Source organism: Chiloscyllium plagiosum, unplaced genomic scaffold, assembly GCF_037043375.1.
Source record: "Chiloscyllium plagiosum isolate Xiang-an unplaced genomic scaffold, Cpla_swu_hap1 HiC_scaffold_11, whole genome shotgun sequence".
Classification (NCBI taxonomy): domain Eukaryota; kingdom Metazoa; phylum Chordata; class Chondrichthyes; order Orectolobiformes; family Hemiscylliidae; genus Chiloscyllium; species Chiloscyllium plagiosum.
Genome location: NW_028270149.1, coordinates 83,268,706 through 83,283,401, shown reverse-complemented (window position 1 = coordinate 83,283,401; position 14,696 = coordinate 83,268,706). Strand labels below are relative to the sequence as shown.

Below are 14,696 nucleotides of genomic sequence, written 5' to 3'. Positions count from 1 at the left end.
CGGTGAGCATCCAAGCAGACATAAAGTGAGGGAGAACTAAGAGAGCAAGCCCTGAAGGGTACCCTGGACCAGTCCATGAGCTGGCTGCCTGTTCCTGGAAGCAGCATTGCAATGAAAGGTGTTGCTGTGCTCCGTGCTGCAGCATTGAAGTAGAGAACTCTATTGGGGATTGGAGATGTGCCATGAGGGTGCAGTCATGTTAGTATGTGTTCAATGCCAATGTTCAGGGATGGGGGTGCAGGTGGGCATTGCCTATGGAAGTGTGCTGAGATGTCAGTAACTGATGGAAATCCAGAGGAGCAAGCAGTGGCCTGGAGTCACCTGGCAACTTCTCGGACTTCCATGTCAAGAATTGTCAGGAGGAGAGTGATAAACTGCATATTAATGAGGTGGGATTAGTTAATAATAGCCTGCTAACACATCCAATGGATGGTAATTAACTTATCAATGCTCACCAGTGAGATTCTCATCTCACTGCTCAAAATCTGATTAAAAAATTGGACTTTGTCATCTTGATGTCAATGATCTTATTTCTGCCAGTCTCTCCTGATTTTCCCACATTGTTGAGAGACCAGGAAGACTCCACCCATGTTACCATCAGGCTCTTTTTATTGAATTCAAACATCACCATCTGTTCTGATGGGGCTCAAACCTATGTGTTCAAGGCATTAGTCTGTCGTTCTCAATTACTAGGCCAATGACATTTCCACCACACCATCACTGCCCCAAACATCAGGACACTGAAATGTTTTCTATAGAAAACAATTGAAATCCTTCAAACCATTCCAATTACTCTCATTCTAGAGACAATGCAAATATAATGATCACACGGTATCCTACAACTCTATTAGTCAGGATTGCTATCTTTAAAGAACAAGGAAATAAATAGGCTTCTGATTATATTGCTCGGTAGAATCTTAACAGACAGTTTCACTACCGTGAATATGAATGATTTGAAGATGCTGGTGTTGGACTGGGGTGTACAAAGTTAAAAATCACACAATACCAGGTTATAGTCCAACAGGTTTAATTGGAGGCACACTAGCTTTCGGAGCGACGCTCCTTCATCAGGTGATAGTTGCTCCGAAAGCTAGTGCTTCCAATTAAACCTGTTGGACTATAACCTGGTTTTGTGTGATTGTTAACTATGAATATGAATCTGTTTGTTAGGATTCTACCTAGCTACAAGGCAGAGAGTTCCTACACTGCAATTTCATTGGATAATCTATTTGAAACAGACATTTGACTAGAGGTGTTATACAGAGTGACTCTTTCCCTCTCTCCTCACAGAGTAGATCCAACACTGAAGTAGCAGGATCGTCACTAAATCAAGGTATTAAAGTGTCAGTAACAATAAATTCTCCACAAATAAACCCTCAGGTAAGGTCAAGAATGAAGCAAAAAGCAATAGTATATTCATCCGATATATAAGTTCAGGTTTAAATAATTTGTCAGCCTACAATTTGCGAGAACTTGACTGGGAGCAGGAAACTGCAAGGACATAGTCAAAACAAATGGCAGATGGCATGTGAGAACATAGTCAGTCACTCAATTTTTAGATGTGAAAATCAAATTGAAAAACTGTCTTGATGCTGAGGGACCCAGAGCATTGATGGAGCAAACATATTTAAATGCTTATGGCAGAATCTCAAAAAATGGGAACAGGGTAGTCCTGAGACTGGCTGATTGGCTGATAGCAGGTATGAAGAGATCGGCTACTGGGGAGATGTTGAGTAGGTTGGGCCTGCTCTCACTAAATACAGAAATGAGAGGTGACCTTATTTAAACTTACACGATTCTTAGGATAAATGAAAAAAAAGGTTGCTTTCCCGTGTATGAGAGTTTATGACCAGAAGGAAGAATCACAGAATAAGTTGGAATTTCTTTTCTTAACAGCTAGTGAATCTGTGGAACTGAGCTAATCACAGAGGGCTGTAGAATCTGGGTCATTGAGTACATTCAAGGCTGAGATGGACAATTTCTTTTTTTTGATCAGTCAAAAAATTGAGAGTTATGCGGGAAAGGTAGGAACATGGAGTTAAGGATTATCAGATCAACCATGATCTTACTGAATGGTGGAGTAGCCTCAATGGGCTGAATGGTCTACTTCTGCTCCTACATCTTAGGCCTTATGGTCATCTGAAATTTGGGAGATCAGCGTTTGACCTAAGTCCATAAACTAGAATAATATTTTGCCATGTCGACGGATTGTTATGACCAGGTGAGGAGGGACTGGCTGTTTTTTTTTTCTCTTTCCCCTCCTCATTTGACTGCAACATGTTTGTAACTTTTAATAAAATCCTGAATGAGATGTGGTTGTCGCTGGCAAGACATTGTTTTCCCACCCTTAAATTATTCTTGGACTCATCAACCTGCCAAGTCATTTAAGAGTCAACTACCAGTGCTTTAGTCTTGAGTCACATGAAGGGAAAACAGGTAACCAAGACAGATTTCCTTACCTAAAGCAGATTAACAAACTAAAGTGAATTTTAAAGTAAGCAGTAGTGGCTTTATCATCACTAGGACTAGCTTTATTGCTTGAAGGTAAACTCCAACAGTTAAGGTGAGATTTGAACCCATGGCCTCGGAGCAGTTACTGCACTATAATAGCACTCCCTGCATCCCACTACCTCCACCTCATGCCTGGGTTGCCAATGTTTAATGACAAACTGGTGCAGAAGTGAGCCACTACTATGGAGTTGAAACACCAACGAAATGGAACTTGGAAATATTAAGTCGTGCACATTTTCACTAGACAAGACTGTGTAACATTGTGATGCAATGAATGGATATTTTGAGACAGAGTGGAACCAGGAATCTTTGAGTTTCAGGGAAAAAAAAACTGCCTTGGATTGGTTGAGCTGCAGTTTGGTGCAGATCTCTATTTCTGGCAAAGTTTTTGCATCTTCCTGTTTAAAGTCAGTCACCAAATAATGATTTAGCTTCTCTGTCATTTTTCCATGATAGTTATAAATTCTCCTATAACTTCTTGGAATGTAATTACATTTCTCTTTGTAAATCTGGATATTTTTACATACGTATAGAGCTTTTTTTTACAGTCTTAAATCATTTTGGGCTTATCAGTTTCCTTTTTGGAGAATTCAAAAAAATCCCCTGACCTCAGGCTTTCTATATTTTTTAGTGACATTATCAGACTTTTGTTTGTGTAATATAGTGTTCAACTTCCTTTGTTGGACTTTGTTGTTGGTTTTTGAGCTTCAAAGCAATGGGTGCTTGCTCTAAGCCATGTCTTTATTCAGTTAAAACTTATAATTGCCTGTCATCCATCATATCTTGCTGGTCTTATAGAGTCATAGAGATGTACAGTATGGAAACAGACCCTTCAGTCCAACTCGCCCATGCCAACTAGATATCCCAAGGTATCCCAATGACTGCAGATGCTGGAAACCAGATTCTGGAGTAGAGTGGTGCTGAAAAAGCACAGTAGTTCAGGCAGCATCCGAGGAGCAGGAAAATCCGACGTTTCGAGCAAAAGTCCTCCATCAGGCCCGAAACGTCGGATTTTCCTGCTCCTCGGATGCAGCCTGAACTGCTGTGCTTTTTCAGCACCACTCTACTCCAGAACCAGATATCCCAACCCAATCTAGTCCCACCTGCCAGCACCCGGCCCATATCCCTCCAAAGCCTTCCTATTCATATACCCATCCAGATGCCTTTTAAGATGTTGCAATTGTACCAGCCTCCACCACTTCCTCTGGCAGCTCATTCAATACACGTACCACCCTCTGCATGAAAAAGTTGCCCCTTAGGTCTCTTTTATATCTTTCCCCTCTCACCCTAAACCTATACCCTCTAGTTCTGTACTCCGCCACCCCAAGGAAAATACTTTATCTATTTATCCCATTCATACCCCTCATGATTTTATAAAGCCCTATAAGGTCACCCCTCAGCCTCTGACACTCCAGGGAAAACAGCCCCAGCCTGTTCAACCTCTCCCTTATCTTGATGGTTTCCTTTGGCTCAATTTAAGATCCTAGTTTTGGATGGAACTGCATCACTTTCAAATATAATGGAAAATGTTATCATATGATAGTCACTTTTACTGAAAGGTTCTTTTGCAACAAGATAATTAGCTTTTCATTTCGTAATAATAGATCTAAAATAGTCTTGAAAATAACTTGATAGATCGTTCATATCTCACAATTTTAATGTGTTGTTGGCTGACATGTTTCCATTGATGTTGAATTTAATTTTCTTTGAAACAAATCATAATAACTTTACTTCTATGTTTTGAATGTACAGAGACTTTCCCCTGATTCCTTACTGATGGAACTTCATCAATTTGTGCTTCATCAATTTCCCGCATTATATTCCGTCTACCATGTGTTTTTGTCCAATCACTTAAGCTGTCTGTATCTGTCTGCACATGGTGTCATCCACTTGCTTTCCCACCTATTTATGAGTCATTCACAAACTCGGCTATAGTGCATTAACTTCCCTTATCAAAGTCCTTCAATATATATTGTAAATAATTAACACGCTCCGCACTGATGACTGCGGTATACCACTAGTTATAGATTGTTGACCTGATAATTATCACCCCACTACCTTATTCCAAGTTACTGTTTTCTACTTATTAGGCAATCAACTGTCCTTGCTAATATATTGCTTCCAATAGCATAGGTTTTTAACTTATTAAGTAGCCTCATGTGTGTTACCTGGTCAAATGCACTCTGAAAATCAAAGTACTTCATATCCAATGCTTCCCCTATATCTACCCTGCTTGTTACCTGCTCAGAGAGGTCTCATAAGTTTAGCAGATATGTTTTCCCCTTCACATGAAGCCATATTAACTCTGTTGATCATATTCTGCATTTCTAAATGCCCCACTAATACATCTTTTATAACGGACCCTCACATTTTCCCAATAACAGATGCTAAGTTAACTGGCCCATAGCTACCTTTTTTTTGTCTCCTCCCCTTTTTAAATACAGGAGCTATATTGGGTAGCATGGTGGCTCAGTGGTTAGCACTACTGCTTCACAGGGCCAGGGACCTGCGTTCGAGTCCCACCTTGGATGACTGTCTGTGTGGAGTTTGCACATTCTCCCCGTGTCTGCTTGGGTTTCCTCCAGGTCCTCCGGTTTCCTCCGACAGTCCAAGGATGTGTAGGCCAGATGAATTGGCCATGCTAAATTGCCCATAGTGTTAGGTACATTAGTCAGGGGTTAAATATAGGGTAGCAAAATAGGTCTGGATAGGTTACTCTTCGGAGGGTCAGTGTGGACTTGTTAGGCTGAAGGAACTGTTTCCATACTGTAGGGAATCTAATCTAATTTCCAATCTTCTGGAACTTCTGAAAAATCAAACGATTACTGGGAGATTATTAGTTGTACATTGATTAGCTCTGTAGCTACTTCCTTTAACATCCTAGGATCCATCTCATCAGGTTTAACAGACTTGTCAGTCTTTAGTTCCAATAGTTTTCCTTCTCCTTCATGATGGCCACCCCTTTCACCTCTACCCTCTGACTCTCTTGAGGTTTTGATTTATTGCTGGTGTTTTCTGTTGTGAAAACTAATGCAAAGTAACTATATGGTTCCTCTACCATTTCTTTGTTCCCCATTACTCCATCTCTAGCCTCATTTTCCAGCGGTGCACTGTCCACTCTTGCCTCTCTCTTATCTTTTAGATACCTAAATGAATTATTGTGGTTCTTTTGTATGTTACTCACTAACTCACTCGCATAATTTATCTTGGCCCCTGCTTAATTGGTTTAGTTTCCTCAGCTGGTTTTAAAAGCTTGCCAATCCTCTGTCTTCTTACTAACCTTCATGCTTTCTCTTTTGCTCTTATGCTATCCCTGACTTCCCTCGTCAAACATGGTTGCCTCATCCTCCCATTAATATCTTTCTTCTTCCCTGGGAATCTCTTCAGCCAGAGAGTAGTGAATCTGTGGAACTCATTGCTGCAGAAAGCTGTGGAGGCCAAGTCAGTGAGTGTTTTTAAGACAGAGGTGGTAAGTTCTGGATTGGTAAGGGGATCAAGCTCAGGAAAATCAGGTTGAGAAATATTTCCACAATGATTGAATGGTGGGAGACAAAACAAAAGCTGCAGATACTGGAATCCACGGTAGGCAAGCAGGAGGCTGGAAGTCAGGCAGCATCAGGAGGTGCAGAAGTCGATGTTTCGGATCTAACCCTTTTTTAGGACTCTTCAACAGTCCTGAAGAAGGGTTACACCAAAAATATTGACTTCTCCACCTCCTGATGATTGACTGGTGGAGCAGATTTGATGGGCCAAATAGTCTAATTCTATTCCTTTATCTTATGGTCTTACGATTTCACAGCACTTTATCTTCAGTGATAGCTATCGCATTTATTTTATCTCTTCCTTTTTCAACTTGAATTTTGAGTCATTTTGGGATGCCTGTAAGATTCAAAGGCAAGAAGCAAAGAAAATCCAGAGTGATTTTCTAAAGAGGAATAAACTAAGTTCAGGAAACCAGAAAGTCAAAATACTCTGGGTAGAGACGATAAATGATAAAGGTAAGATCAGTGTACAGCCTCTTAACACAATAGGGTGGAGTGACAAGGGAGAAATAATGGGACCTTGTAAGAAAGGCATGACATTAATCATAGGAGATTTTAATCTATATGTAAGACTGAAGAAGTCAGATAGACAAAGGTTGCCTGGTTGAGGAGTTTATGTATTTGGGGCATTTTCTTCTGGCAATAGGAGAAGGCAAGGGCCACTGTCCTTGGGGGTTGTCCCCTGTATACATCAGGAATAACTCCTTCCCAAGATGTGATTTCCCCTTTGTTTCTTAACCCTGCCAACACCCAGCGACCTTACTAATAAGATCCCAAGTCCCCAAGGGGATAGCAGAAGTTGCCATAATCTCCAATATTTGAGTTACGGTTGGGGTTCGGGTTGGGGTTAGGGTTAGGCTTCGGGTTAAGGTTAAAAAAACCCATAATATTTCTTTTAGGTATCTAAAAGATAAGAGAGAGTCAAGAGTGGACAGTGCACCGCTGGAAAATGAGGCTAAAGATGGAGTAATGGGGAACAAAGAAATGGTAGAGGAACCATATAGTTACTTTGCATTAGTTTTCACAACAGAAAACACCAGCAATAAATCAAAACCTCAAGAGAGTCAGAGGGTAGAGGTGAAAGGGGTGGCCATCATGAAGGACGGTGGACATGGTGGAGGTACAAGAGAATTACAAAAGTCACAAGTATGAAACGTTTATTCAAAAATGAAGTGTATTTTTGCAGTAACAACGATCATAACACTGGGCGGCATGGTTGCTCAATGGTTAGCACTGCTTTCTCTGTTGTGGTTCTGTTCGCCGAGCTGGAAATTTTTGTTGCAGACGTTTCGTCCCCTGTCTAGGTGACATCCTCGGTGCTTGGGAGCCTCCTGTGAAGCGCTTCTGTGGTGTTTCCTCCGGCATTTATAGTGGCCTGTCCCTGCCGCTTCCAGTTGTCAGTTTCAGCTGTCCGCTGTAGTGGCTGGTATATTGAGTCCAGGTCGATGTGTTTGTTGATGGAGTTTGTGGATGAGTGCCCTGCTTCTAGGAATTCCCTGGCTGTTCTTTGTTTGGCTTGCCCTATAATGGTAGTGTTGTCCCAGTCGAATTCATGTTGCTTGTCGTCTGCGTGTGTGGCTACTAAGGATAGCTGGTCGTGTCGTTTCGTGGCTAGTTGATGTTCGTGGATGCGGATCGTTAGCTGTCTTCCTGTTTGTCCTATATAGTGTTTTGTGCAGTCCTTGCATGGGATTTTGTACACTACATTAGTTTTGCTCATACTGGGTATCAGGTCCTTCATTCTGGTGAGTTGTTGTCTGGTGAGTTGTGACAACAACTCACCTGAATGAAGGACCCGATACCCAGCATGAGCAAAACTAATGTAGTGTACAAAATCCCATGCAAGGACTGCATAAAACACTATATAGGACAAACAGGAAGACAGCTAACGATCCGCATCCATGAACATCAACTAGCCACGAAACGCCACGACCAGCTATCCTTAGTAGCCACATACGCAGGCGACAAGCAACATGAATTCGACTGGGACAACACTACCACTACCACTACCACTACCACTACAGCGGACAGCTGAAACTGACAACCGGAAGCGGCAGGGACAGGCCACTATAAATGCCGGAGGAAACACCACAGAAGTGCTTCACAGGAGGCTCCCAAGCACTGAGGATGTCACCTAGACAGGGGATGAAACGTTTGCAACAAAAATTTCCAGCTCGGCGAACAGAACCACAACAACGAGCACCCGAGCTACAAATCTTCTCCCAAACTTTGAACTGCTCTCTCTACAGCACTAAGGATCCAGGTTCAATTCCATCCTTAGGCAACTGTCTGTGTGGAGTTCGCATATTCTCCCTGTGTCTGCACGGGTTTCCTTCAGATGCCCCAGTTTCCACCCACAGTCCAAAGGTGTGCAGGTTAGATGAATTGGCCATGTTAAATTGCTTATTGTGTCCAAGGATGTGCTGGGTTACAGGGATGGGTTGGGTTGCTCTTTGGAGGGTTGGTGTGCACTCAAAGGCCAAATGGCCTGCTTCTATACTCTGGGAATTTTATCATCTGGTCACTTGAACAGGACTTAGAGACAGTAAACATGAAAATAAACTATTTTCAATAACTTGGAGAGATTTGAACTAATTAAGGTGACAACTTAGGATTTGTAAAAGGCAGATGACCCTTGGCCAAGCTAATTGATTTTTGTGGCAAGGTAAAGGTGAACCTTGATGAAGGGAAAACATTAGATATTCTCTGCATCGATTTTCAGAGGTTGATGAAGTCTCACATAACGTAATGTTTAGCAAATTGAGGCTCATAGAGTTGGAGGTTTGGTGTCAGTTGGTTTAAGGAAAGAAAGATAGCAAATAGTGGGCAAGTGCTTGCATTTCAGACTGGAGGTTGCTAGGTAGTGATGTTATTTCTCTTTTTGCGATGCACAAATGAAGGATTTTAGCGACAAGCTTAGGTTAGGGAAGCTGGAGTTGTTCCCCTTGGGAAAGGAGAGTGAGGGAAGATTGGACAGAAGCAGATACATTTATGACAGGGTTAGATTCAGTGACAAAGAGAAACTATCCCCATTAGAAGATGCTGTGAGGTCTCTGATCTGTAACTCCTCCCACAGCACCGCAGCATTCAGCAGTGTTTACTATCAGGTTAAGCACATAAACTGGATCAATTGGCTGCATAACACCAAGAGCCTAAGCTGGAAACCACAACAAAAGGTTAAATGCTAAAGACTATGACTCTGGATCAGGCATCCAGTGACTCCACTTGAATGGAGACGGCCACTCAGGGAGCTGTCCAGACATCAGTCATGAGCACCAAGGCTGGGAGATCCATCACAGCTTTTGGAGATTTCATTGTTAATGCATTAAGTCTGGAAGATGTGGACTGCTCCAGAAAAGATGGAGAGAGAGAGTTTTGGGAAAATGACAGCAGGTCAGGTTACAGCGCCAGTGCAGAGCGACGAGACCTTGTTACATTCAGACCTCTTGAATCGATAAGTTGAGCTATGGAGCTGGAAACCAATGAGCTTGTGAATGTTGCACCAGCCATTTCCAGAGGTAGCCATATTGTGATGGTGGGTCTGTGACAAGTTGTGACCAGTTTGAAGGTAGATCAACATCAACATCAATTGAGATGAGTGATAATTTTAGAGCTTGTGGAACTTTGATTTCTGGATTTATTGGTTATTGTTCTGATGGAGTTAACATTGATTCTCAATAACCTGGGCATTGGTCAGGGGAGTCTACACATTGGTGAATCAGCCTCTGTTATTTTTTCACTGACAGACCTTGCAAATGAAGAGGTGAGTTGAGTCAGGCAGTGACGATCGACCAGTGTGATTAATGTAGGAGCTCATTCTGCTTTCACATCCACTGGGTTCTTCTGGGGATCTTTGATCTTCTGAACTCAATCACAATGTAGCATTCCTGAAGGTGGTGACTGGTTTAGGGACAGGATCAGTCTATGTGGCAGGATAGAGAAATAGCAGCACAGAGAATCTTGGCATAAGCACATCTACAAATCTCATCAAACATTGAATCCTAGAGTTGGGTAATCTCTGCACAGATGAATGCCAATTGCATGATGTGAGCTGAGGGCCATTTCTTTGCTTCACAAGATGGGCTTGGCTAGAGGGAATGTACCGTGGCTGATATAAGACTACTAGATTCTCTTGTGACTATTGTCTCCTCATCCTCATTGGGTGGTCAGTGTGATGATGTGCCCACCTTTCAGCAACTGGTTCTCCTCAAAGTAAACCACCAGACCTCACGATGAGTGCTTTCATCTTAATGTATTCTGACAGACTGGTCAAAGAGGTGGACAGCTGTGGCCTGGAAGTCACATTATAGGAAGATATAATCTTCCATTTTGAACCAAGTTTAATTTAGAGAAATGCAAGGTGTTGTATTTTAGAAAGGCAAATCAGGGCAGGACTTATACACTTCATGATATGGTCCTGGGGAGTGTTGCTGAACAAACAGACCTTGGAGTGCAGATTCATAGTTCCTTGAAAGTGGAATCACAAGAAGATACGATAGTGAAGAAGGCGTTTGGTATGTTTTCGCTTATGGGTCAGAGCACTGAGTGTAAGAGTTGGGAGGTCACATTGTGGCTGTACAGGACAGTGGTTAGGCACTTTTGAAACATTGCGTGCAATTCTGGTCTCCTTCTTATTGGAAGGATGTTGTGAAACTTGAAAGGGTTCAGAAAAAAGATTTACAAGGATGTTGCCAGGGTTGGAGGATTGGAGCTGTAGGGAGAGGCAGAATAGGCTTGGGCTGTTTAACTTGGAGTGTCAAAGGCTGAGGAGTGACCTTACAGAAGTTTATTAAATTGTGAGGGGCCTGGATAGGGTAAATAGACAATGTCTTTTCCCTGGGATGGGGGAGTCCAGAACTAGAGGGCATAGGTTTAAGGTGAGAGGAGAAAAATTTAAAAGGGACCTAACGGGCAACTTTTTCACACAGAGGATGGTACATGTATGGAATGAGTTGCCAGAGGAAGTGGTGGATGCTGGTACAATTGCAACATTTAAAAGGCATCTGGGTGGGTATATGAATAGAAAGGGTTTAGAGGGATGGCAAATGGGATGAGATTTATTTTGGATACCTGGTCGGCTTGTATGAGTCGATCAAAGGGTCTATTTCCATGCTGTAGGTCTCTGTGACTCTATGACTTTAATTGGTTCTTGGTCCTAACATCATATTGAATAAGTTCAGTTGGCACAGCAGTGAATCCTGGAGAAGTCCCATCAAATTCTGTGTCTCTGAGTCCTCAAGAAGGTCATCTCTTCCCCAAAGTGATGACCTCACTAAAGAAGGAGGCAAAATTAGGATCAAGTGCCAATGAAGTTCTGATGCCAAGGATTAAGTGGACTGTTCACTGTTTCAATACCTGATGAGAGCCTGCCACAGCTTCCACTGTTACTGTGCTCTCACAGCGTGGATGAAATAGAGATCAATATCAGTGTTCATGTACCTCATAAACTCACCAATACCCTTCTTTGAAAAGAATGAGAATATTCTGATTCTGTCATCTTGCCATACTGAGCTTTAAATTAGCACATAAACTGAATTACAATACGAACAGGAACGAGGGGAAAATGTTAAGCTGGAATGTAACTACAACCACAGGGTCAAAACGTGTGGCACTGGAAAAGCACAGTCGGTCAGGCAGCATCCGAGGAGCAGGAGAGTCGATGTTTCAAACATAAGCTCTTCATCAGGAATGGGCTGACGAAGAGCCTATGCTTGAAACATCGACTCTCCTGCTCCTCGGATGCTGCCTGACCTGCTGTGCTTTTAGAGCGCCACACTTTTTGGCTATGATCTCCAGCATCTGCAGTCCTCACTTTCTCCATTCCAACACAGGGTGTACAAGAAAGATTTCCTGTGTTCAATTGGGAAATGGCTCCCAGCCACTAAAGGGTAGTTATATATAATGCTCTGCTGTTCAACTCTCCCCTGAGCTCCTTTGCCCAATATCCATCTTACTCAAAATTGTCTCACTCCAAATCTGCAATATCCAACTTTGAACCTTCAATATTCAATTTTATTCAAAATTTCACACCCCTTTATCCCTCTCTATTTATGTGCCAATGTAAAATTTCACCTCTTCACCCAGCGATCCATTATTTCTGATAAACAATCCCCTGACTAACGATGAAAACAATAGGAATGGTCACCGTACCTGAAACATTAACTCTGATTTCTCATCACAGGTCCTTCCAGACCTGCTGAGCTTTTCCAGCAACTTCTGTTTTTGTTCCTGACTAGCGATATTGGGCTGAATGTGATTCTCAATATCCGAAACCCTTCTTCGAGCCTGATATTCATCATGACATACTATTCCTGATATGCTCCATTCCCAGCTGAAAAATGTGTTGCTGGAAAAGCGCAGCAGGTCAGGCAGCATCCAAGGAGCAGGAGTTTCGGGCATGAGCCCTTCTTCAGGAATGAGGAGAGTGTGTCCAGCAGGCTAAGATAAAAGGTAGGGAGGAGGGACTTGGGGGAGGGGCGTTGGAAATGCGATAGGTGGAAGGAGGTCAAGATGAGGGTGATAGGCTGGAGTGGGGGTGGGGGCGGAGAGGTCAGGAAGAAGATTGCAGGTTAGGAAGGCATTGCTGAGTTCGAGGGATTTTTTCATACTCCATTCCCATTCACAGTATCCACAAACACAAAATCAAAGTACATCCCATTCCCTGCAACAACTTCAGAAGTGAACATGTCAATCAAATGTAGACAGTATATTCCCACAACAGCATTGAGATTAACACTGAATAACAGCAACATAGCAATCATAGAGAGTGACAAGACTCTTTAATAATCAATGTATCTCACAGTATCTGAGTAAAATATTCCAACTCCAATCGGTTCTGAGTTAAAATCAATAGATTTTGATTGCATTTCTCATTCTTTGTGAAAAGAAACACACACTCAGATTCTGACAAAGTTATGCCCAGTGTAATGTTTACATTCTTTTCCACAGACATGGCTCAGTCTTCCAAGTCTACATATTTTAATCAAGATGAACTCCAAGATCACAAGGCCGCTTATGAAAAAGGTGGACTGGGGAACGCTGCCTCTTTGATACAGCAGAAGTTAAATATTCTTTGCAATACCGAGCTGAACATTGCAGTGATGGGAGATTCCGGTGCAGGGAAATCCACCTTCCTCAATGCGATGAGAGGAGTTCAGGGCGATGATGACAGAGCAGCTGAATCTGGGCCCACAGAAACCACAATGAAGCCAACCTCATACCCACACCCTCACCTGCCAAATGTTTGCTTCTGGAACCTGCCAGGAATTGGAACAACAAACTCCCCTACAAAAATGTACCTGAGTGGAATGACTTTTCAAATATATGATTTCTTTGTCATTATTTTACACGGCCGATTCAGAGAAAATGACATTTCTATAGCTAATGAGATTAAAAAGCTTGGGAAGAATCTATACTTTGCCCACTCCAAAATAGATAGTGATCTCTATTCAATGAGGAAGCGAAACAGGAATTTTAATGAAGGGGAAGAACTGAAGACGATCAGAAGAGACTGTGCCAGTAAATTGGAAGAGGCAGGGAGTTCAGCACTCACTGTTTTCCTGATATCAAGCTTTGAAATGAATGGTTTTGATTTTCCAAACTTAAGGGAAACCCTCGCAAATAACCTTGATGATCTAAAGAAGCACATATTCATGATGTCACTTCCAAACACAACCTTGGAAATTATCCATAACAAAAGAAAAGGGCTGAAGAAACAAATCTGGATGTTAGCTACAGTTTCTGGATCAGTGGGAGCAGTTCCAGTTTCTGGCCTGTCCTTTGCTTGTGACACTGGGATACTGGTTTGTGCAATTAAAGAATTCCGTAAATATCTGGGTTTGGACAACGCGTCACTTCAAAGACCAGCAAATAGAACAGGGAAACCTGTAAAAGATCTGAAAGCAGTGGTGAAATCTCCCCTGCTAGGGGAAATAAGTAAGGACTTTGTGTTGCAAAAGTTAAAAGGTTCGGTTTTTGGTGGAATTTCTGCAGCTAAACCTGTCTTTGACTTCATCCCAGTCATCGGTCCAATCTTTGGAGCAGGATCATCATTTCTGCAGACCAGGAAGATGTTGAATAATGTACTGAATGACCTGACAGAGAATGCACAGAGAGTGGTAAAAGCTGTCTTTGGGACTGACTGAAATGCTGACGTATTATGACATTGAATTCCTATAACTTATGAAACATTCCAAAGAAGAAAGCATTGTGGGAAATGCTGGTGTTGGACTGGGGTGGACAAATGAAATGAAATATTTTTGAAATATTCTTTCATTGGCTGTGGGACCTCTTGAAATATGAAAGGATGTAGGGGTTGCCATAACAATGGAATGCGCTTCATTTTTGTAAATTAGGCAGCCTATTTTGACAACAAGTCCTAAAAAAAGCTTTCAGCAAATGTGATTAATGACAAGTTTATTTTCTTTGGATGATGTTTATTAAGTGATAACTGTTTCCCTCTGAACATTAGGAAAACTCCTTCAAACAGTATCAACAAACAAGGATGTGGTTTAACCTTTCAGTCAAAAAAATCACATTGCAACATTTCAGCAATTAATAATTTATTGAAGTACCAATCGGATTACATGCTGAAATCTCAAGGAATCAATTTCTCAATTACAGCAATGACTGTCCTAACGCTGT

The 14,696-nt window shown here is 42.0% G+C and overlaps 1 protein-coding gene across 1 annotated transcript; it reads left to right on the top strand.

Annotated features, from left to right (window-relative positions):
- Positions 1 to 13,003: 13,003 nt before the first annotated feature.
- On the top strand, positions 13,004 to 14,197 carry LOC122557467 (interferon-inducible GTPase 5-like). Its single transcript, XM_043705225.2, has one exon. It carries the CDS (start codon positions 13,004 to 13,006, stop codon positions 14,195 to 14,197), a length of 1,194 nt encoding a protein of 397 aa, XP_043561160.1.
- The last annotated feature ends 499 nt before the right edge of the window (positions 14,198 to 14,696 follow it).

Excerpts from the sequence above, each read along its gene's own strand:
- LOC122557467 (XM_043705225.2), top strand. The coding sequence starts at position 13,004 with ATGGCTCAGTCTTCCAAGTCTACATATTTTAATCAAGATGAACTCCAA.